At 37.2% G+C, this 22,868-nt stretch overlaps 1 protein-coding gene across 1 annotated transcript; it reads left to right on the top strand.

The window, feature by feature from the left end:
• Positions 1-47: 47 nt before the first annotated feature.
• LOC135210290 (uncharacterized) lies at positions 48-13,855 on the top strand. Its single transcript, XM_064243172.1, has 2 exons — positions 48-923; positions 10,218-13,855. Exons 1-2 carry the CDS (start codon positions 148-150, stop codon positions 12,187-12,189), a joined length of 2,748 nt encoding a protein of 915 aa, XP_064099242.1. The 5' UTR covers positions 48-147; the 3' UTR covers positions 12,190-13,855.
• The last annotated feature ends 9,013 nt before the right edge of the window (positions 13,856-22,868 follow it).

The raw sequence follows: 22,868 nt of genomic DNA, 5'->3' as shown, positions 1-22,868 counted from the left end.
CTTAATGCAACGAGTAACTTATCAGAGGCTGCGATAGTTGTCTCGACACTATGGCCACTGTGCAACAAAGCCTTTCGCGCTGTTCTCCTAGTTTGGTTTCCTCGGCAATTTGCGACAGAAAATCGAGGTAGTGAAACTCTCACAGAGATGGATCTGAATCCAGGTAACAGTGGTACTATTTCCGACTACAAAACCCAGTTCGATCGATATTCGAGCTGCATAAAGGACATCGCAACTCCTGAAGTGCACAGGGTTTTTACGTGGCTTTATCAAGGAGGAAAAAAATATGTCGGAGAATACATGAAGGACATCCCTGGATCAATGATTCACATGAATGCGAGTGAAAAGAAGAAACTGGAAGACAAAATGCCAACAGAAGAGATGGATATAACTATGCTGTATCGTTTTCTTCAGTATACTTGTGGTTTATCCGAACCAGACAAAGGCATTTGGAACAAACCTCAAGACGAGTCCCAGAAGAAAAGCCTCGAACACTCTCTCTATCAACTGAAGCAAAAACGAAACGATCTTGCCCATGAGGACCAAAAGCTCAAAAAAATGTCTAACGATGAACTCGCTGCCAAAATGGATGAAGTTAAAGAACTCTGCAACATAATTCTCAAAGAAGCTGGGAGCAAGAGCGGTAAATCTCCTCAAGATGTTGCTTTGGCCATCATGGAATTGGAAGAAAATTTTCAAAAGACCATGGGAGTCACAGCTGCACTTATAGCCAAACTTGGTCGAAAAGAAAAGCAAGCAGCAAACCAACCAGAAATGGATTTTTATGTGTCACCGATACTGACTTACAAAGGAAAATACCTGCCTTTAGCCGACATATTCACTGTGCCACAGGCGAATGACACACAAGGGTCTATCATCTTCCTAACAGGAGACGCTGGTTCTGGCAAATCAACCCTTTGCGAGTAAGTTTATTATAATTCCTTGTTGTATTAATTTAACATTATTAAAGCCAGTAATAGGTTTGAAGACATGACTGGTCTGTCGAATCAACTTCATGTCGTTAAGATGCCCATCAAACGAGTCACTTGAAACCTGCATTATATAACTTTCTTGGGTCAGCAAATTCTAAGCATTCTATCACGAGAGAACAAAAATGGGATTTGTTTCAGTAAATATCAAACCGTCATGAAACTAACGAATTTGGCGTGAAACCCTCTTTTTGCAAATTTCTAACTGAAGCTGAGTGTTAGTAATAGAATTATTTCTACCTAAAGCTGATAGTGTTAGCATTAAAATTATTGTAACATGTAATTCTAAATGATTAGTCAGTTAGCCAAAATGGGTGGTGGATGGGGAGTGCATATTGCAAATCTAGGGAGGATAAAGCTTATATACGTACATTAAATTTGTCATTTGTTCATAAGCTGAAGAAACCTGGGTCTTAACATCAGGATACACTCTCTTGGTGGGAGGCAAGAAAATCCTGAACCGACTGGAGAAACCGCACACCTGGTCACATTTCCTGGATGAGGAGAATTCAAAGGAAGGAGAGCAACATGTTAGATATATTCAAAGGAAGGAGAGCAACTTGTTAGATATATTGTGTATCCAACAGTCAGATTAATAGGATAAAATACAATGCAGAGATTCATAGCTATAACTGTTCAGATGAACTAAAGTAGCCACCTATATAGGTTTGTTATCATTCCTCTCTCCCACTCCTAGAGAGAGGAGGGGTTTGCTACCGAAAGATGATTGTGTAGAATGTAGTACTCTTAACAGTACAGCTACTTCAATCACCTGTATCCGGCCAGTTCCAGCATATGAAGTATCCATCTTCTTACTGCCTGTAGACAGAGAGAAAAAGAGGAAAAGGAAGAGAGAAGGGAGACCAGCCATCTAATTCTTTCTTGACCTGGCCTGTGCTAACAGAAAGTTTTTGGCAACCCGGTGGTCTGAGGTGTCTAGTCATTTTTGCATAACTATGCAGTGCGTCAGCCACCCATATTTTGAGAAGGAACTTTTCAACTTTCTTTGGTTAGTTTTTCAAAACTTTTGTTCCCTGCTAAGTATATTACATACCTGGTTTTACTTTAGTTTGCTATACTTTCTTCTATACTTTCCTTATTCTTACACGTGGACATTTCTTTTCCAGGTGTTCCCTAGTCAAGTACAGTAGAACCCCAGTCCCTGACCATATCAGAACTCAACATACTTGGGTTTCGACTCGAAATTTCGAGTAAATTTGGCATTGGAACTTACAAAAATCCGGAATCTGACCCAATGAAGCATATAATTTTTGTAAACTTGTTTCCGTTACTCGGTGCTAGTTGGAATTGTCCACGTATTTTAAACCACGCTCAGCTCTCCGTCAAGTGTTTGGTCCAGTACATGCTTGTACATATTTTAGGGCTGTTGCCTTGTGTAATAAGGCGCCCTATGAGGTAATGTTAGACTTGCGATAATCTTACGCTAAGTTGGTTGTATTGCACTTCCATATTCAATGGAGCGTCTTGGGGTTTGTAGATCACTTACGAAGTCGGTATATCTTCTTGGTTATGACGACGATGTGTTAAACTCATGATGATTCGGTGATGAGGTGAGGATCTAGTAGAAACCACGAAGTACAAAAATACTTATATTCTCTGAAATTTACATGGTGAAGATCAGGTTATTGATTGTACAAGTCTTCTAATGACGATAGCTTGATCGCTTGCTGCCAATGATGATGGCTAATTCTATTCTCTCTACATGATAAAGCGTTAGGTAAAGAGGTACAGGTCTTCTAATAAGGATAACTAACTCTATTCTGCCCTGTCTACCATCTCGTTACAAGTCATAAAGGCGCAGACATAGTTCGAACAATATGACATACAATCAGATGACATAGTTACATACGAACATACAATCAAAATGAGACACGCTACAGATCACGTAGGCCGTTTGAATTATAGGTCCGCGGTAGTTGTCTCAAGCAGGGAGCTTGGACTAAAGTTTATAAACAATTGAATGACTACAGTGATGGCATGTCAACTTAGCCTACTTTTATTGTATACGTCATCTTTAGCGTCTCTAGTCCTGATCACATTCCTGCAAGCAATCTGGTTGACCTCTTTAGTTTTAGTCTTTTATATATATGGAATAACATTCCATATTTTTATTATGTAATCATTACATAAAAGCTCGGTCAGCTACCAAAACCAACCACTGAATATTACTCAAACTTGACTTGCATTTGACTTATAGGAGTGTGATACAGACACTATGTGAATATATATATATATATATATATATATATAATATATATATATATATATATATATATATATATATATATATAATAGAAAATACTTATAAGTAAAAAAAATTCATGGTGTACACAAATACAGATTCAAGTAATAAAATATTAGACATAGTATGCATATAATATTCGTAAATAATAGTGATCACGTGATATATGCTGATACAGTTTTTTTCCACTTCATCTCATTAAGATACATATGCTACAGAAAATACTAATGTACTCTGATAATCACATAGAATGAAGATTAACATGATAAAAATCATATTTTAACTGATAAAAATGTTCATATATGAATTGATAAAATTATTAATGTTTATGCTGATTGATTCGTTGATTTTTATGCTAACTGTTATATATCTGATTCATTAATCCATATACTAACTCATATATAACTGCAGTTATTGGTGAGATAAAAGGTAAACAGATTGATTATAGGCTACCTGAGTGTTTTATACATATGTATATGGATTCATATAATTATGATTAATATATGTGCACTTTAAATAGATTCCATTGCGTACACGCAAAGATATTTTATTTCGATTCTGTTATTTATGATCATTTATATAGCATACATATACTTTATTTGTATAGGATACATGACCGAGGTTATACTACTTCACATTTAACTACGCGTTCGAACAACTTTTCGTCCATTACACGAGTTCAGACAACCACCTATAGCCAAATGAAAGGGCCAATTTCAAATGGTTAAAACAAGGGAAAATTTCCTGCCTGGGCGGGGTCCAACGTTCTATTTTGCGCTCATATCTTGTTCTCTGCATCCTAAGCCACACGACTACGTTCGCGATGAATAAAAATCATCCCAGCACGAGTCCTTCGCCAGCAAAGTAGAGTTGAATATCCTTCGGGTCGTAATTGTCGGAAGTATGTCCCTTTTGTAGTCGATTTCCGACAGCCGCCGGAGCGTTCCGCATTAAAACGAGATTAACGACGGGATACGGTGTCGGTCGAAGAAGTCCATGATGGTACTTATTCCCTTCACATTGTAGGTGGTTGTTACTCGACTGCCGTCCTCCGCAGCAACGAAAGATTTTTTGAAGTTGCGATGTGAAACTCTCGTACTGCAGGATACTGTAACCAGGTTCCATTAATCAGCCTGCAAGTGAAATTATACTTGTCACGAGGGCAAAGTAAATTCAGACGACATCCAAATACAGGGGAGGGAGAAAACCATTAAGACCAGACTTAACCCACATGAATTCGCTGATTTTTTATGGAATTCAAAAGAGTCAGCTGTACAAACTTTTTTTATCCATGGCATTAACAATGAGTGAACCTATCCAGGTCTATGATGACTTGTAAAAATATCCATAATTATAAGAAATAAACAGTATCATTACGAATCCCAAAGAAATTCGATATTACTGGTAGTAAGTTACTAGACAAAGAAGTGTGAAATGGAGCTGTTTTTAAGATTGCCAGGCAACATAAGAGTCAAAGAGAATATTAATCATGATTCTGTATTTCTCTATGCTAACTGAAATTAAGTTGTGATAAAATCTGATCCTATGTGCCCCTAACAAAAGTTTCATATTCAATTTTTTCGCGCGCATCCTCTGAGGTTAATTTTAAAAACTTTATTAATAGGCTAGAGATGCAACGAAAGAACCCACTATGTAACTAATTTCTATATAAACTTTGGGTTTTTCAAGAAAATGTGACATTTTCCCATGAATGTTTTACTTGAATTGTAATAGGCTAATGTTGCAAGTAAATATTTCACATACATGTCTTGATACTTCTAAATGTCTATGAGGTTCAGAAAAAATTAATTCATTTTGTTGTTATAGAAATTCTGAGCTAAGCATTCCTCTCTCCAGTCAACCTGCTTCGCAAGCGGAGACGACACACACACAGATGAAGCCTGTGTAAGCAGATTATTGAGGTTAAAAGGAACAAATGCTGATATGGCATACGCGACAGGCATCTTCTAGACTGATGACGTCGTCACCAGCTTAAGCGTTACGTTACTTGCTGTAAAAGAAACGACTTAGTATAAATTTTTTTTGGTTTTTTGTTTTTTAATAGTCGACCCACACGAAAAGAATGTCTGAAAAAAAAAAAAACAGGACCAAAATTGAACAATATATATTAGTTTCATGTTGGATATCTGCATGATTGTAAATAAATGTAATACTGTTAAATTAGATATTCCTTATTCAAACTAATGAAAAGGGTTTCCATACAAATTTTATATATACTATTTGCCCTGTAGATTATTTGCATAGATATACATTTTCACTTCTAGACTACCTGACTTTAAAATCTCTTTTATTTTATATTATTTTATTTATTTATTATTATTATTTTTTTTCATTGACTACGAATATAAATCACCGGGACAGACAATATGTCAGTAGGTTTTGATATGTGTTTGAACTTTTAGCTTATTTGTCATTACTAAAGCGTTAAGTTAGAGTTCTAATCTTTACGCATATATATTTGGATATTTAATTAACCTATGGTTACGTTTTGCTTATTGATTTTGTCGTGATTCCTTTTTATTATAGTTTGTAACCCTTCCGACTTCTTACAGAGTGTATATATTGACTCCACTTGTATCCATATTTATTTTATTTTATATATTTATTTATTTATATATTTTTTTTAATATATATTTGATAAATTAATGGTTGGCTTGAATATGTGGAAAAGTGTTCTAGCGGCGTACCGTATAAGGCTACTTGCGGTATCAAGATATGAATGATAAAGGTATTTAAAACCGCGAGAACAACTGCTATAATCCAGTTCGGATCCAATATCACGAGTTGTAACTCGTAAGACTTGACACTTTCTTATTTATCTCTTATTCTACCAAACCGATTGACTGGGTGATAAAATATATTATTGGTTTTCTTAATGGATAGGAATTCACACAACGAGTTATGGAGATTATTATTGATTTACACCACCCGAGTCAGATTATCATGTGTTGAATTCCATGTTTACTGATTTAGCACTCATAAATATTCCTAACGCATTCAATTGCGGTGTTTGTTTTTTAGCTATATTAATATATATAACGTGTCAAGGAACTATTAACACTAAGAAGTGTTTATTTTGCTCTGTCAGACTCGTAACTCTGTTAATAATTCTACGTATATTCTTTCAAGGATTGATTTGGCACAGGATAGGCCCCTAAACTGACAGGTGTCTTAGTGTATCCCTTGTTTTCATGACACGTGTTACAATTAGTTATGTGCTTTTTATATCTGTAAGCATCGTAGGCCAGTAAAACAGTGATTTGGCTTTCTGTGACATAACAGAGAACCCTGGATGACGGAATGCAACCAGTTTAGGACGATTGATATGAAAGAGATTATTACTAATACCTGGTCGTTAGTCATCTGCTCTGTTCTTCGGGTTTTCCTCGTCACGGACCTACATATAATATTACATTTGATTACATTATTCTGATACACATACTTTAAATATACTTTTGCTTTAGGGTTTCTGCTCGAAGTGTTTATTGTTTTTGCTTAGTCGCTGACCCTGTTTCCGTTTGAAGTGTTTATTGTTTTTGCTTAGCTGCTGACCCTTGCTTTGTTCAGTTTGTAACAGTTCTGCGCTCCGACCCAGATATTCAATGCTTGCGATCTCTTGGTTTAAGGAATTTTCTTGTTTAGATACGGTTTTAAGAATAGGCACGGATGTTTCTATATCTTTTAGTCTAATTAATGGTTCTTTGCAGTATGGTGCGGGATTGCGGGATCAATGCGTCAGCTATGATAATTTGCTTTCCCAGGTAGATATCTTATCTTGGCTCCAAAGACCTGAATGATCATTTGTCACTGAGTCCTTTTGGACTGTGATTAAAGCCTTTGAAAAACTCGGTAAGTGACTTATGCTCAGTGAGGACTTTAACAGGATAGCCGTAGATTATGAACTTGAAATGTACTAGTGAGTTAACGATACTTAGCCCTTCCTTGCATATTACTGCATATTTACTTTCAGAGGGCTTTAGTTTACGTGAATAAAAAGCTATAGGAAAGAACTGTTTATCATATTACTGAAGTAGTACCCCTCTTACCCTTTTGTCTGAGGCGTCTGTTGCAATAAAAAAATTCCTTATTTAAATCAGGGATTTTTAAGTTAGGTGAGCAGCATTATTCCGCTTTTAAGATATCGAACGCCTGTTGATGCTTTTTAGACCATAATAAATCTACGCTCTTCTTCGTAAGATCTGTTAAAGGAGCTGTCATGATTGAAGAGTTACATATTTACATACGATTGTAATACCCACTACAGTGCAAAAGTGCTGTATCCTCTTTTTACATTAATAGGTACCGGAAGTTATGAATAGCTGACACCTTACCATGGACTACTTTAAGACCTTGACTAGACATAAAACCTAGATAAACATGTTCGGTTTTTTAAAAACTCACATTTAGATATTTTACTCTGAGATTATTGTCTTTGTCTCTGTAGCACTAGCTCTAGTTTATGTGAATGTACTTCAAGGTAAGGTGATTTTAGAAAAGATTTTTAAGACCAACCATATAAGCATGTAGGGTATCCCCTAAAAGTCTCCAAACACTATATTGTAATTGGGGCGCAACGTAAGCCGGAGGCATACATAAAAATTAATAATGTCCCCTGAGTGTGCTGAAAAACGGTGTATGAGGTACACTCACTTAGGTAATGGTATCTGGTAAAAGCCTAAAGTAAGTCCAAGTTGGTGAAAAAAAATTTTTTAATTCTGGCGTTTGAGGGAAAAAGAAAAAAAAATTTAAGGGCTATTTGATTTCTATTTGATTTCCTAATGACTCCTATTACTAACATTTTTCAACTTCGTCATTTATCTCTATTTTGAAATTTCATTGAGAGTCTATACGAAGGTACGTATATAGCTTTATGTTTGTCCTTAGACCGTATTTTGTTTTCAATGACATCCGTTTTTCTCCCAGAGATCACTCGCTAGTGGAGAAACTTCCTGGTATTCAGATAAAAGATAAAAAAAAAATTTCTGCTGAATCACCTCTGCTTGAATGACTTTACGGATATTACTTTAGATAGATTATCAGAGAGATTCATCTACGACTGGTTGGGCGTGATTAAAAATTAGCAACAATAAAAAAATGCGATATTTATATGTATAGGTTTTTGTGGATTACTAGATTAACTTGTTGCTGCTAGTCAACCGTGTCTAGGCTTTGCTCGCGGAAATCGTTATATTTCAGAGTGTCGGGAAGGATTAAAATTTCATTTCCCAGCAAAGTCTTTTTACACGCACTAAGACATTCGAGGGTGCATGCTTCTCGAGATTTTGCGTGCAAACTGTGACTGCGGTTGTGGGAGAATTCTGTTGGGTCATTTGAACAATGTTACGATTTATGAGACAAATGTATAGTTCCTCTATATAAGTTATTATTTAACTGTCTCTTTTTTGTTCAAACTTATTTTAATATGTTTGAAGGTTTATAGGATTTTCCTTTGATAAACACGCCTTATTTTGCAGGATGTAAGATAATATTTTGTATACCCCTAGATGATCTACAATTACACTAGATACAGATAAATGTTTTTTATAACTATAGAGGTATCTGTAAGCACTCGCTTATCCGGACTTCTCATTAGGGAAGTTCGAACAACGGACGGTGAGTCCGTAAATACAGGATATTACGTGTACTAAAGGAATAAAACAAGATATTCTAATTTTTACGGCGCGTACAGTCGGGCTTTATCCACCACTACTTATAATAACTTACGTATTAAAAAAAACGAAAACCTGCTCTGATTACTTGATACGGTCGTGTGATGCATAGGGAAAATCCTTTTCAATTCAAAAAGATATTGGCATGTATGATCCAACATCGCTTTTCCCCACTCTGCTAGAGTCGCTTATTGTGTGGAATTTGCTATGCTTTGAACACTTCGGCAGTAGCAGACATAGTTACATACGAACATACAATCAAAATGAGACACGCTACAGATCACGTAGGCCGTTTGAATTATAGGTAGTTGTCTCAAGCAGGGAGCTTGGACTAAAGTTTATAAACAATTGAATGACTACAGGTGACGGCATGTCAACTTAGCCTACTTTTATTGTATACGTCATCTTTAGCGTCTCTAGTCTGATCACATTCCTGCAAGCAATCTGGTTGACCTCTTTAGTTGTTTTAGTCTTTTATATATATGGAATAACATTCCATATTTTTATTATGTAATCATTACACATACAGGTATTTCCTTAGTTTTTGTGGCTTTTTGGACTATTTTAAATTATGGTTCCCAAGAAAGCCAATGCAGACAATTTATCTATTACCGCAATAGGCCACCAGGCCAGTGGTATGGTTTGTTTACATCCCTTCATAGCAAATGGCTGAAATGCTAACAGCAGACGTATTGTTAAGTAATTTCTAAAGTTTTTTAGTATTGTAATAAGACATAAGTTGGCGCTTGGTCTCCCATTGGTAATACAGCCACACTGGATGTAGGGCAGTTTTTTTCTTATACAGTATAGTACATTAAAAAAAACTAATGTGATATGTTATTTATCTCTGAACCTATCTAATTGTAATTTGTGTGTAATGTTTCGTATAAAAAGGCAAGGTTAGGGTAATAACTGGTGGTCAAGAATGGATTAATCTGTTTTCAGTTACTTCTTATGGAAAAAACAGATTCGATCTCGACAAATAACATCTCGACACTACTTCTGGAACGGATCAGCGTCGAGGACCAGGGTTCTACTGTAACAAATTTGTGAGTTTATCATAAATTAGTGTGTCTTAGGCCTCGTCCACACCGTCGAGCTTTGCTCGATGTGACGTCAGAAGCACAGATACAGCAGAAAAAGTTCCGACTTTCCCCGCTTCTGAGGTCACATCGAGCAGAGTTCGTCACAATAACAAAGTAACTGTTGATTTCTGTTTTTGTTTACTACCAAAGACACACAAACCTTGCACTAACTGCATCTGATCATTTTTAGGTATCTGGACTGGCAATGGACTAACGATAAAGAAGAAATTCAAGAACTTCAAGAATATGATCTTCTTCTGCTCATCAGATGTAGAGAAGTTTGCACTAGAGACGTCGTAAGGTTACTCAAAGAGGATTTATTGACACGCACCATGGAATGCTGCAACCCCTACAGAATTCCAGAGTTAATACGAAATCTTAAAATATTATGGATTATAGATGGACTTGAGGAGGCAACAAGAGAAGCAACTTCTCTTATTCGCAGTTTACTTAGCAAAGACAATTATTCCTCCCACAGCTTTTTGCTGGCATCAAGGCCAGAATTCAAATACAGCATAATGCAAGATCTTGAACAACATGAATACACTGAAGTAACACTGAATGGGATAAACCCAAAAGACAGCTTCCAATCAATGGTAAAGTTTTCACAAATTGACACTGATACTTCAGACTTGGAAAGGTTCATGTCAAATTTTAAGCGCCTTGATAAAAACATACAAACTGAATTACAAAACCCACTAAAACTTCGTGTAGCAATAAAATTTTGGAGCATGACTAACAGAAAATCATTTAAAGACTCTAGCCTAATTGAATTATATAGCAGCCTGGAAGAGTCTCAGATAGAATCACTGGCCAAAAAACTGACAGGAGGGATGGTCACAAAGGATGATGCAACCAGAAAGGTTAAAATTTGGTTTGATTATTTGTGCCAAATTGCTTTTGAGCTTGCAGCAGCAAAATATATTTTGATTATTAATAATGCAACATTAGACAAGCTTAGAAGGAAGTGTGAGGAATTACAAATAGTACTTTATTCAGTCTGCCTCTCTGAATTTCTTACTAGCAATGGCCAAGGAAGCTACCAATTCTTGCACTCAACACAGCAATATTATTTTGCTGCTAAATATGCAGCAGATGTTTGGAAGGCAAGCAAGGGCAAAGCAAACACTATGAATTTATTTGATACACTTCAAAAGGGTACACCACAAAACAGCATGCTACATTTCTATGAAATTTTACTTCATATGGTCTCTATCTTACAAGGATCCCTTGATGCAGTTCAAGTAAGCAATTTAATCAAATTATTTCAATACACTATTGACAGAGCAAATGCTACTCCAAAGTGGTTTGAGGTTATTCGCAAGGCTAACTATCACACATTCTTCCTTGAAACTATAGGCGATATAATTCCTAAACTGTGGTTCGTTAGTGACCAAAACATCAAAGAAGCATGCTGTCTCATAGAATATAAGCAACCAGAACACATAGCTATTAAACTTTATAATGATCCAAAGAATTCTGGAGTAGAGGATCTTCTCTATGCACTTGCTAAAGCAAAATCATGGATCATTGTTGAACTTTATTTGGAGTATCACTGCCGGGTTATGAAGAGTAAGGATGAATCAGATAGTCTGTTGAAGATCATATGTCAAGAGTCTTCAAAGTGCTGCATTCTGGGGTTTTCTGGTCACTTAAGTTTAGAAGGATGCAAAATACTTAATATGAACAATGCCAGTCAGTACTGCAAAGCATTACATTTAAAAGTAAGCTCACCTCAATCGCTGTCTACAATATACTACCATATAACAAAATATGAACTACTTGCCAATTTACAACTTATGTTTACCTTCTTGATTTATGACAAAGTAAATATCAATAGTAACACACCTACTTTTAAAAACACCATTGTGGACTTACACTTCTACAACTTGATTGACAATCAGGTGCAAAATTCAGTAAAGGTCATACAAAAATTGGGAAAATCTTTCAACAGTATCACAGTATATAAACTCTCGCAATCTGGGGCCACAAAGTTTGTTCAATTACTAATGCAAAAAGAGGTCAAGTCAAATGCATTTTTGAGGAATATTGTTGATGAAGACAAAGGGGAGATTTATTTAAAAAATCTTGGCCCTCTGCCATTACAGTATGATATTAAACATTTTCCTTGGGTCTGGGTTCGCTCTGAAAAGCATCGTTGAAATCATTAATGACGTGGGTCCAATAATTTTGAGATAAAGTCATTTTTAAGCACAGGATTTATAAAATCATTCAAATGAAAATAAAATTCAGCAAAGTGGCAAATATACCTATGACTATAATAACAAACCCTAAATACTATGTTAGATCAAATTGCATTTGTGTGAAATGGAAACTTTTTTATTGGGTCTCAACGAATGGATTTATCACAGGCATAGTTCAAAAATGAGATAATACTCAAGGCAGAAGTTTACTTAAATGTCTATGATCATTCAATGGTTCATTCTTCACCTTTTCACCAAAAAATCATTTAAAGCAAGTATGTAGTACTATTTTGGTTTACCCACATCCCAATTTTATTACATAGTGTAAAACAATTTTCCAAGTTAAGATTGGCTTGGACAAACTTCTGTAACTAGGTTTACTGGTTTAACAAGTAGGATTTATCTTGAAAACCAAACCTACTACCATAATTTAATTGAAAAGAATAGGTTTTGAGGTCTTAAGACTTTAAACACAGAGCTATTCATTTTACTGGCCTCTCAGAACTTTTCCAAGTCACTTGTTCTAACTGACACTCCTAGCTACATTAGCCTTATTAAATGTAATATCTTCTTAATCTCTAACTATTCTCAACGTAATATCTTATTTCAAAATAGCTCCTTACCCCAATGCGCAAAGGTCTGTTAAAATAACTTCAATAACTTTGACTGCTTTACAAAGTTCTTTTCCGAGTTGCCTAAAAACATTACTCCACAAGATTATGGCTGCACATTCACCAATTTCCAATATTTGTCAAGTACCATGTTAATCTAAAAAAAAAACTAAATAAATAAATAAATAATAATTTTAAGGAATCACTGATATTTCTGGAACATTCCTGTAATAAAAACTAGCATTCTTTCATGTGACTCAAGGAAATGTATATATATTTGGTGAAGGACAATAAGTTAAAAGCAATACTGTACTTATTTCAGGAATGATCAGAGCAAATAAAATAAGCTATAAAAAACTTATTTACATTTAAATTTGCACCCATGAGACTTTCATTGTAGAACAAGCTCACTGGTAAGTCCTGTGCTGTTATTTTTACAAAACATATATTTTACTTCTGACCTAAGCAGTCATCTTAGAAATTCAGCAATTCAACTAACTGCTTGCCTGCTTGGATTTTTATTTTGAGTTTGGTGATGTAAATAATTTGTTATAAGTGGAGAGTAAATTTCAGACACCTAGTACTTCTTTCTCTTTATCACCTTTTTATTATTGAGGGTCCAGAAATTATTGCTCAAGTTACAAGCGTACATATATGCTACCATAGTACGTACTTACTTGACTTACATGAGTAGAGAAGGCAAGGAATCAGTGGACAAAATAATTTTATTAAAGTTAGAGGTGCTTAGTTTACAATTAAGCTTGCAAGCATATGATCAACTTTAATATTATTAAACCAGAACATAAATTTGAAGTGAATCAGCTGACAGTTTCGCCCATTGTTGCTTGAAGGGTTGTAGTACATGAAGAAAAAAGTAAATTCTAATACTAACTAAATTTATTTGGATACTCTCCTTTTGTTTTGTGTTGAGATGGTTATGAATTGTTACATAAGCCATAAGGTTGGTAATCTTATGATCTACTGAAAATTCATTAAGTAAAGAAATTTTTTACTTTTTACTTTCACCTATTTACCAAGAAAATGGGGTTACTAAGGAAAAGCAGTTATCCTACTGGTAACTGGGCTATCGAAAATGCAACTTGAATAATACACGAGAGACAAAATTATGCTCGGGGTGATATTTTAAGGGTCATGATACATGGGATCGAATGATACAAGAGTTCAGACGGTATATTTCATTTGTTATACTCATTCTGCCTTATGGATGCTGTGTATATAAAACACACTATGCTTACATCTTTAGTACAAATTGCATTTCTAAATTTTGACTGTCCAAAACAAATTAATTTCAAGAACGCAACTAGAGAATGTTAATTTTCCATTGTACTGGAATTAATGAAGTTTCATTTTACTCCATAATCACAGAAACTTTACTTATACTGCAGTCCCCGATTTACATTGGGGGTTCTGTTCCTGATGGCATGCTCCAAGCTGAAAATTGCCAAAAATTGGAACTTCATAATTATATGTAATGCGAATAAATAGTGCATACAGCACCCTAAGTGCTGTAAAACCAGGTTACAGCACCGTGAAACAGCTTACGGCGCTGAAAAATCGAGTTGACATTATAACCTGAGGACTGCCTATGCCTGTGTGTTTACATCCACATGTGGCATTTCATCAATGGTGATCATCCATCTCCAAGCACACAGTTATCCTCAGGGTGTTTTGGGGGGAGTCATCAATTCTCTAGATAAAACTGACGCAACAAGTTGGAATAAATACACCCCGCACAGGAGAGTATGATTCCTTTTCCTCATGCAGCTGACCTTGAGGATGGAAACTTCTCCTACCATCAATTCAAATACCTGGCACCTCCCACTGTCTTCCATTATGGGAGATTTAGTTCCAGATCAAGGAACCTGACTTTCAACAGAATAAAGTCTGCACTCCAAGGGGTCAACAAGGGAGCAAAATAGTCAAAACTTAAGTGCTGTCCAAATCAGAATCTATGATCATTCCAGGGTCATTATCAAGCATCCATGGCTCATGATTAGTCTGGATGCTAGGGCTGTCCTGCATAGCAGGGCTGAACCTACTAAGAAGGAATCATCCCAGTCCACTGTCATAGCTCAGTCCATCCTTGCATCATGCAAGGCACTCCCCCTACCGCAAAGTACTGTAGCTATGGAATGAAGTGGGAGGGGGCTCCAAAGAGCTGGGAATGGTCCTTGTGTTCAAGATGGAGCAGGCTTGCTTGTTGAAATCCATGTCTAGCACAGCCAGCAGCCAATAAGTCACCACACGTGTCTGAGAGCTACTGATCCTTAATGACTAGGAAAAGCACTTGCTTGTAGCTTGCACTTCTACCTCGCTTGGGTATCGCCTCCACAAATGAAGGAAGACTGGTTGAGGATGGATAGATTATGGAATTTAGGGCATAGCCCAAGCGGTGGGACCTATAAGATTATTCAGCGCTGAAATGAAAGCATGGCTAGATGGAAACGTGAGAAATGAAATGAAAATGATAAACTGATTACAATCCTGCACTTGAACAGGACTGTACATCAGCAAAGGCCATTTTACTCTCCCCCTAGCATTCCGATCATCCAAAGTTATGAAAGATCGTTTTGGCCAGGGGGCCAAGACTGGTTGAGGCATGAAGTCATCAATACTGAAGGTGAAGGAAAAGCAAGGGCCTCCGATTGGAAGCAGTACTGCCACAGAAGAATCAATCTTACTTAGCAGTGAAAGCAGCAGCAACAGTAGCAGGAGCAATGGCGGAATCCTCCTCCTTAACTAAAGCAAAGTGGTAAATTAACACAGCAAAATGTGGACTCCCAGGGATGTTCAATTACGGCCCATCTTCCGTAGGTATTTGGCTGCAGATGTCTGCACACCTGAAACTTGGAGAGAATCAGCATGTAGTCAGGGCCATGCAGGTTGACAGTTGGAGGTCTCACTACAGAAGAGTTCTGCTTGGGTACTCAACCTGTAGTCTGAAAAGGCATATGGCAGGCACTGCCCTTTCTGCATATCCTTCCCCATCTCCCCAGAACAAAGAAAGTAGGGGTCATGTAAAGAAAGCTGGGGGGACAGAATCAGAGGGGAGAGTAGGAAAGAACTAGATGCATTCAGACTCCCTGGGAGAGTAATCCACCCTAAGGAGACACGGGAATAATTTCCATCCCTCTTCCTCCTACAAAATTTCTCTCACCGTGAGGAAGACCGATCAATGCATAACTACATGGGGATTGAGTTGTAAATCACCTCCTTACTGTACTACCCCCTAGATGCTGACCCCTTGGCGTGGGTAGGGGGCTTAGGGACCAGCAGCTGGGCCGTGATGCCTGGTGGGTTCCTTTTTCACTGGTCCTTGGGGCTCAGCTGCTGATCCAACTAAATTTGTCAGAACTTTTCCTTCATTCTGCAATATTTTTATTCTTACTACATCCTTCTCCTTCATGTAATTTTTTTTATTTTTTTAATTTTTTTATTTTTTTTTCCTTTGGATTAATTGTGGAAATTTCCACCTTTGATAAAATTTACTGGACCTGGTAAACAGAAAAGATATCATAGCTGGACTGGGTTTTATATCTGCAAGCTAAATAGTGGGAACTGTGGCAGGACCATCAACTTCCCGATAATGTTCGGACCTGAGTGATATCAGGCGGAACTATTTTGCAGGGCTGGACCACGGATTCCAGGGGGGTCTAGTTAATCTACAAAAAAAAAAAAACTAAATAAATAAATAAATAATAATTTTAAGGAATCACTGATATTTCTGGAACATTCCTGTAATAAAAACTAGCATTCTTTCATGTGACTCAAGGAAATGTATATATATTTGGTGAAGGACAATAAGTTAAAAGCAATACTGTACTTATTTCAGGAATGATCAGAGCAAATAAAATAAGCTATAAAAAACTTATTTGCATTTAAATTTGCACCCATGAGACTTTCATTGTAGAACAAGCTCACTGGTAAGTCCTGTGCTGTTATTTTGACAAATAACATATATTTTACTTCTGACCTAAGCAGTCATCTTAGAAATTCAGCAATTCAACTAACTGCTTGCTTGCTTGGATTTTTATTTTGAGTTTGGTGATGTAAATAATTTGTTATAAGAGGAGAGTAAATTTCAGACACCTAGTACTTCTTTCTCTTTATCACCTTTTTATTAATAAGGGTCCAGAAATTATTGCTCAAGTTACAAGCGTACATATATGCTACCATAGTACGTACTTACTTGACTTACATGAGGAGAGAAGGCAAGAAATCAGTGGACAAAATAATTTTATTAAAGTTAGAGGTGCTTAGTTTACAATTAAGCTTGCAAGCATATGATCAACTTTAATATTATTAAACCAGAACATAAATTTGAAGTGAATCAGCTGACAGTTTCTCCCATTATTGCTTGAAAGGTTGTAGTGCATGAAGAAAAAAGTAAATTCTAATACTACTAACAAAATTTATTTGGATACTCTCCTTTTATTTTGTGTTGAGATGGTTATGAATTGTTACATAAGCCATAAGGTTGGTTATCTTATTTGAAAGCCTAGCCTAGTAGTACAGTATGATCTACTGAAAATTCGTTAAGACATTTTTTACTTCTTACTTTCACTTATTTACCAAGAAAATGGGGTTACTAAGGAAAAGGAGTTTTCCTACTGGTATCTGAGCTATCGAAAAATGGAACTTGAATAATACACGAGACAAAATTATGCTCAGGGTGATATTTTAAGGGTCACGATACATGGGATCGAATGATACAAGAGTTCATACTGCATATTTCATTTGTTATACTCATTCTGCCTTATGGATACTGTGTATATAAAACACACTATGTTTACATCTTTAGTACAAATTGCATTTCTAAATTTTAACTGTCCAAAACAAATTAATTTCAAGAATGCAACTAAAGAATGTTAATTTTCCATTGTACTGGAATTAATGAAGTTTCATTTTACTCCATAATCACAGAAACTTTACTTACACTGCAGTCCCCAATTTACAGTGGGGGTTCTGTTCCTGATGGCATGCTCCAAGCTGAAAATTGCCAAAAATTGGAACTTCATAATTATATGTAATGGGAATAAATAGTGCATACAGCACCCTAAGTGCTGTAAAACCAGGTTACAGCACCGTGAAACAGCTTACGGCGCTGAAAAATTGAGTTGACATTATAACCTGAGGACTGCCTATGCCTGTGTGTTTACATCCACATGTGGCATTTCATCAATGGTGATCATCCATCTCCAAGCACACAGTTATCCTCTGGGTGTTTTGGGGGGAGTCATCAATTGTCTAGATAAAACTGACGCAACAAGTTGGAATAAATACACCCCGCACAGGAGAGTATGATTCCTTTTCCTCATGCAGCTGACCTTGAGGATGGAAACCTCTCCTACCATCAATTCAAATACCTGGCACCTCCCACTGCCTTCCATTATGGGAGATTTAATTCCAGATCAAGGAACCTGACTTTCAACAGAATAAAGTCTGCACTCCAAGGGGTCAACAAGGGAGCGAAATAGTCAAAACTTAAGTGCTGTCCAAATCAGAATCTATGATCATTCCTGGGTCATTATCAAGCATCCATGGCTCATGATATGTCTGGATGCTAGGGCTGCCCTGCATAGCAAGGCTGAACCTACTAAGAAGGAATCATCCCAGTTCACTGTCAATAGCTCAGTCCATCCTTGCATCATGCAAGGCACTCCACCTACAGCAAAGTACTGTAGATATGGAATGAAGTGGGAGGGGGCTCCAAAGAGCTGGGAATGGTCCTTGTGTTCAAGATGGAGCAGGCTTGCTCGGTGAAATCCAGGTCTAGCACAGCCAGCAGCCAATAAGTCACCACACGTGTCTGAGAGTTACTGATCCTTAATGACTAGGAAAAGCACTTGCTTGTAGCTTGCACTTCTACCTCGCTTGGGTCTCGCCTCCACAAATGAAGGAAGACTGGTTGAGGCAGGAAGTCATCAATACTGAAGGTGAAGGAAAAGCAAGGGCCTCGATTGGAAGCAGTACTGCCACAGAAGAATCAACCTTACTTAGCAGTGGAAGCAGCAGCAACAGTAGCAGGAGCAATGGCAGAATCCTCCTCCTTAACTAAAGCAAAGTGGTCAATTAACACAGCAAAATGTGGACTCCCAGGGATGTTCAATTACGGCCCATCTTCCTTAGGTATTTGGCTGCAGATGTCTGCACACCTGAAACTTAGAGAGAATCAGCATGTAGTCAGGGCCATGCAGGTTGACAGTTGGAGGTCTTGCTACAGAAGAGTTCTGCTTGGGTACTCAACCTGTAGTCTGAAAAGGCATATGGCAGGCACTGCCCTTTCTGCATACCCTTCCCCATCTCCCCAGAACAAAGAAAGTAGGGGTCATGTAAAGAAGGCTGGGGGGACAGAATCAGAGGAGAGAGTAGGAAAGAACTAGATGCATTCAGACTCCCTGGGAGAGTAATCCACCCTAAGAAGACTGGGGAATAATTTCCATCCCTCTTCCTCCTACAAAATTTCTCTCACCGTGAGGAAGACGAATCAGTGCATAACTACAGAGGTTGAGTTGTAACTTACTGTACAGTATGGAACATTACTCACTCAAGACATGAAGTTTCTACACTAATTGCTCCTGACCCTCACAATACCCTAGTACAGTGGTTCTCAACCTTTGTATGACCACGCCTCCTCTAAGAGTCGGTCCTTCCTTCCACGCCCCCCTTGCATATGTGAGTAAAACCCTTCCCCCCCAGACTTTGAAAAAAAAAAAAAAAAAAAAAAAAAAAAAAAGAGGAAAAGAAGGGGCTTCGATGGATAGAGAGGTGAGGTCAATAATTACAAAACATAGTAAGCCCAACGACCCTAACTAGAGTAGTAGACTCTAGGAAAGTAACGTTATAAAGAGATACTTTGCATTTTTCATAAACTTCTGAATATTAGTTCCTCACTTCTTGAGAGAATAACAAATATAACTAGAAAATTTTTTTATTCATTTTTCCCTAGGACATTCGCCTCCCCTGGAAATTGCTGGCGCCCGGAGATGCGTTCCTCAGGTTGAAAACCACTGCCCTAGTATGTACACGTTTTTCTGCCATAATCTTAACAGCAAACACCAAAAAGAAAATACTAAAGTTCAATTGACAGTCTGGTGGAGAGTGAAGCATGATGGCTGTGCTATCTGATGACTAAAGAAAAAGTGACAGGCGATGGCAGGCAGGTGAAGGGTATTCCCGCTGCTCACACCCCCTATAACCCTCCATTAACTATTTCGTTAACAGACTCACCAGAATCCTCCAAATCAAGCAGGACACTATAGCATACATGACAATGGTTTGTATTAATGTTAGAACACGTATAGTTCATATACTATATGGCCAGTTAATAAAGTACATCACAGTGCTGTAGTAACAAACTATAATTCGGCCATGCTGGCATCCCAGTTTTGTTTTGTAAGTGGTATTATTATTACCAGACCTCAAAACTGGAGTTTTTTGCTAGGTCCTCGTGTCTCTTTAATAAGTCAAGTAAAATATTCATTTTTAAATATAATATCGTAAATATTACAGAGGTATTAACATCAAACGTTGCCCACCTTGACTTTTCCCCGTGTTCTTCGTGTTTCAACATCATGCAAGTGGGCTTACTGATCGGATTTTGTTGGTCACAATATTATATATTGGGGCTAAGGATTGCTAGCATATTTGGTACCTTTCTTGTTATTTTCATCTGTATATGTGGATAAAAGAACATTTGAACCTGGTTCAGAAGATGAAATATGATTTTCTTGTTTTAACTGATGTTTTTTAACATTTCTGGAAATCATTTTGGTGGCAAATTAGCAGGCTAGGTCTAGTTTTTTAAATACTGGACCCCTTCTTTATCCTATAAGTATAAGAACTGCAGTAGGGATCTGGGTGGGTAGAAAATACAAAAGAGCAAAAGGTTGGGAGTCCAGTGGGAAGTAAAGCTCCCCTAGCCACATACGCTCTGATGCCACAGGTTAGGTTAGGTCAGCTCAGGCTGCAACCCTGTTTATCCAATTTACATAACCTTAGTTTGTTTGGTGGGAAGGGGAGATTATTCAGCTAGGTTAGGACTCAATGTCCTAGGTTAAGTTAGGATAAATACATTACTATACTTCACTCATTTCAGTGTTCCCCAAGACGAAACCCACATTTACCACTTCAATCCCCAACGTTATGTAAGGAATATGAAAAGGGGGGGGGGGGGTTCCAGTATTTTTAAAACTACTCATTAGCTAACTAAATAAAGTGTGAAAAGTTCAAAGCACATATTAAAATAAAAATTTGTGGATGCAGGCTTATTTGGACCTTGGCTGATCAGACCGTGGCTGATTCAGATTAGATTCGGACCATTTGCTAGGCTGATTCGGACAATTGTCTAGGCTAATTCGGACATATATAAGCATTCCGCATCGTTCGTCCCCGCAAATACGAAAGCCACCAGGAATTGGGGGGTCAAATGTATTTCGCCGTGTTTAGTACGAGCCCCTGGGGGTTAATTACAGTCGTCCGAATAAATATTACTTATATTTCTTGTTCAGGAGGTAAAACTGCATAGAAAAATCGGCCAATCATATGAAGGTCCGAATAAGCTGGATAAAGGTCCGAATGAGCCAGTACATGGTCCTAATCAGCCTGGTCCGAATCAGCCAAGGTCCGAATAAGCCTGTTCCCAAATTTGTTATCTCTATGCTCCAAACAGGGATACCTATCATTTATAATAAAATTTCTAAACAGAACATAGAAAAAGATGTCTAAAATGTAATGCAACCCAAGGTAACTTGAAAAACATGGAAATAAGACGAGAAATTTACAGTCTTGTTTGTACAGTTAGAAATAACGAGAAATTTAGTCTTGTGTGCTTTTACACATAAAAGCTCTGCAGGGTGCCATGCTTAGTACCAGCCACTAAGTGGATTAATGTAAAAACATACACAAAACAGTCACATTTTCACACTAGCCTATTTCTGTAAATTTCTAAAGATTAGATTAGATTAGATTATAAAATTTTTGGCACATAGCCAAGCGCCAGAGCCGAGGGGCCATTCAGCACATATATATCTTAAGAATAAAAAAAGTCACTGTCATACAAACAAACATACACACAACCGATCTAACATACAAATCATTCATTCATAAAAACCAAACAAGAAGCCTAAAACAATTAAGAGGAAATTACAATTCATAAAAAAGATTAATATTTTTTTAAAATATCATTATTTGCTCTGCCTGAGTACCTTCACCTAAAATATCGGCAAGAGTCTTATTTGCCAGCAAACAAGCTCTAAGTTTGTTTTCAAAATAAGGGCACTCCACCAAAATATGCACCACAGTCAAATCCACATGACAAGTGGAACAGCGAGGAACCTGCCTATACGCTCCACTTATCACTAGATACCCGTGAGTATATTTAGTGTGGCCAATACGTAATCTAGCTAAAACTGTCTCAGACCTTCTATCCATCCGGCTATGAGGCCAAGGATGAACAGAAGGCCTAATCGACTTTAATTTAAGATTATCATCTAAAGTAGACCAGTGGGCCTGCCACTGGTCTCTACAATAAAATCGAATGGTACTTTTAAAATCGGAAACAGGGACGCCCATGTTGGAAATGTGCCTAAGCCTAGTTGCAGCCTTAGCAGCAGCGTCGTCGGCTCGCTCATTCCCAACAATTCCAACATGGGACGGAGCCCAACAAAACCTAACAGAAAAACCTCTTCTATTAATTAAAAGATAAAACCAATCTCGTACTTCTTGCACTAAAGGGTGGCAAGAGACTAGGCTTTTAAGAGAAGATAAAACACTCAAAGAGTCGATAAAAATGGTAAAAACCTTGTTAGTACAAGAACTATAAAAAATATATTCAAGAGCAGTCAAAACTGCCAGCAGTTCAGCTGTAAAAACAGAAGAATTAGATGGAAGCTTCTTTTTAATGATATTATCACTAGTCACTACAGAGCAACCAACACCATCAGAACCCTTTGAGCCATCAGTATATATATGATGAGAATCACCATGTTCGGAAGCATGGTCCAA

The sequence above is a fragment of the Macrobrachium nipponense genome, chromosome 39 (genome assembly GCF_015104395.2).
Source record: "Macrobrachium nipponense isolate FS-2020 chromosome 39, ASM1510439v2, whole genome shotgun sequence".
Lineage (NCBI taxonomy): Eukaryota > Metazoa > Arthropoda > Malacostraca > Decapoda > Palaemonidae > Macrobrachium > Macrobrachium nipponense.
The sequence above is the reverse complement of the archived record's forward strand: the minus strand, read 5'-3'. Positions and strand labels throughout refer to the sequence as shown.

Coding starts and splice junctions, on each gene's coding strand:
- LOC135210290 (XM_064243172.1), top strand. CDS start 148: ATGGATCTGAATCCAGGTAACAGTGGTACTATTTCCGACTACAAAACC. Junction 924..10,217: donor GGCAAATCAACCCTTTGCGA/GTAAGTTTATTA, acceptor GATCATTTTTAG/GTATCTGGACTGGCAATGGA.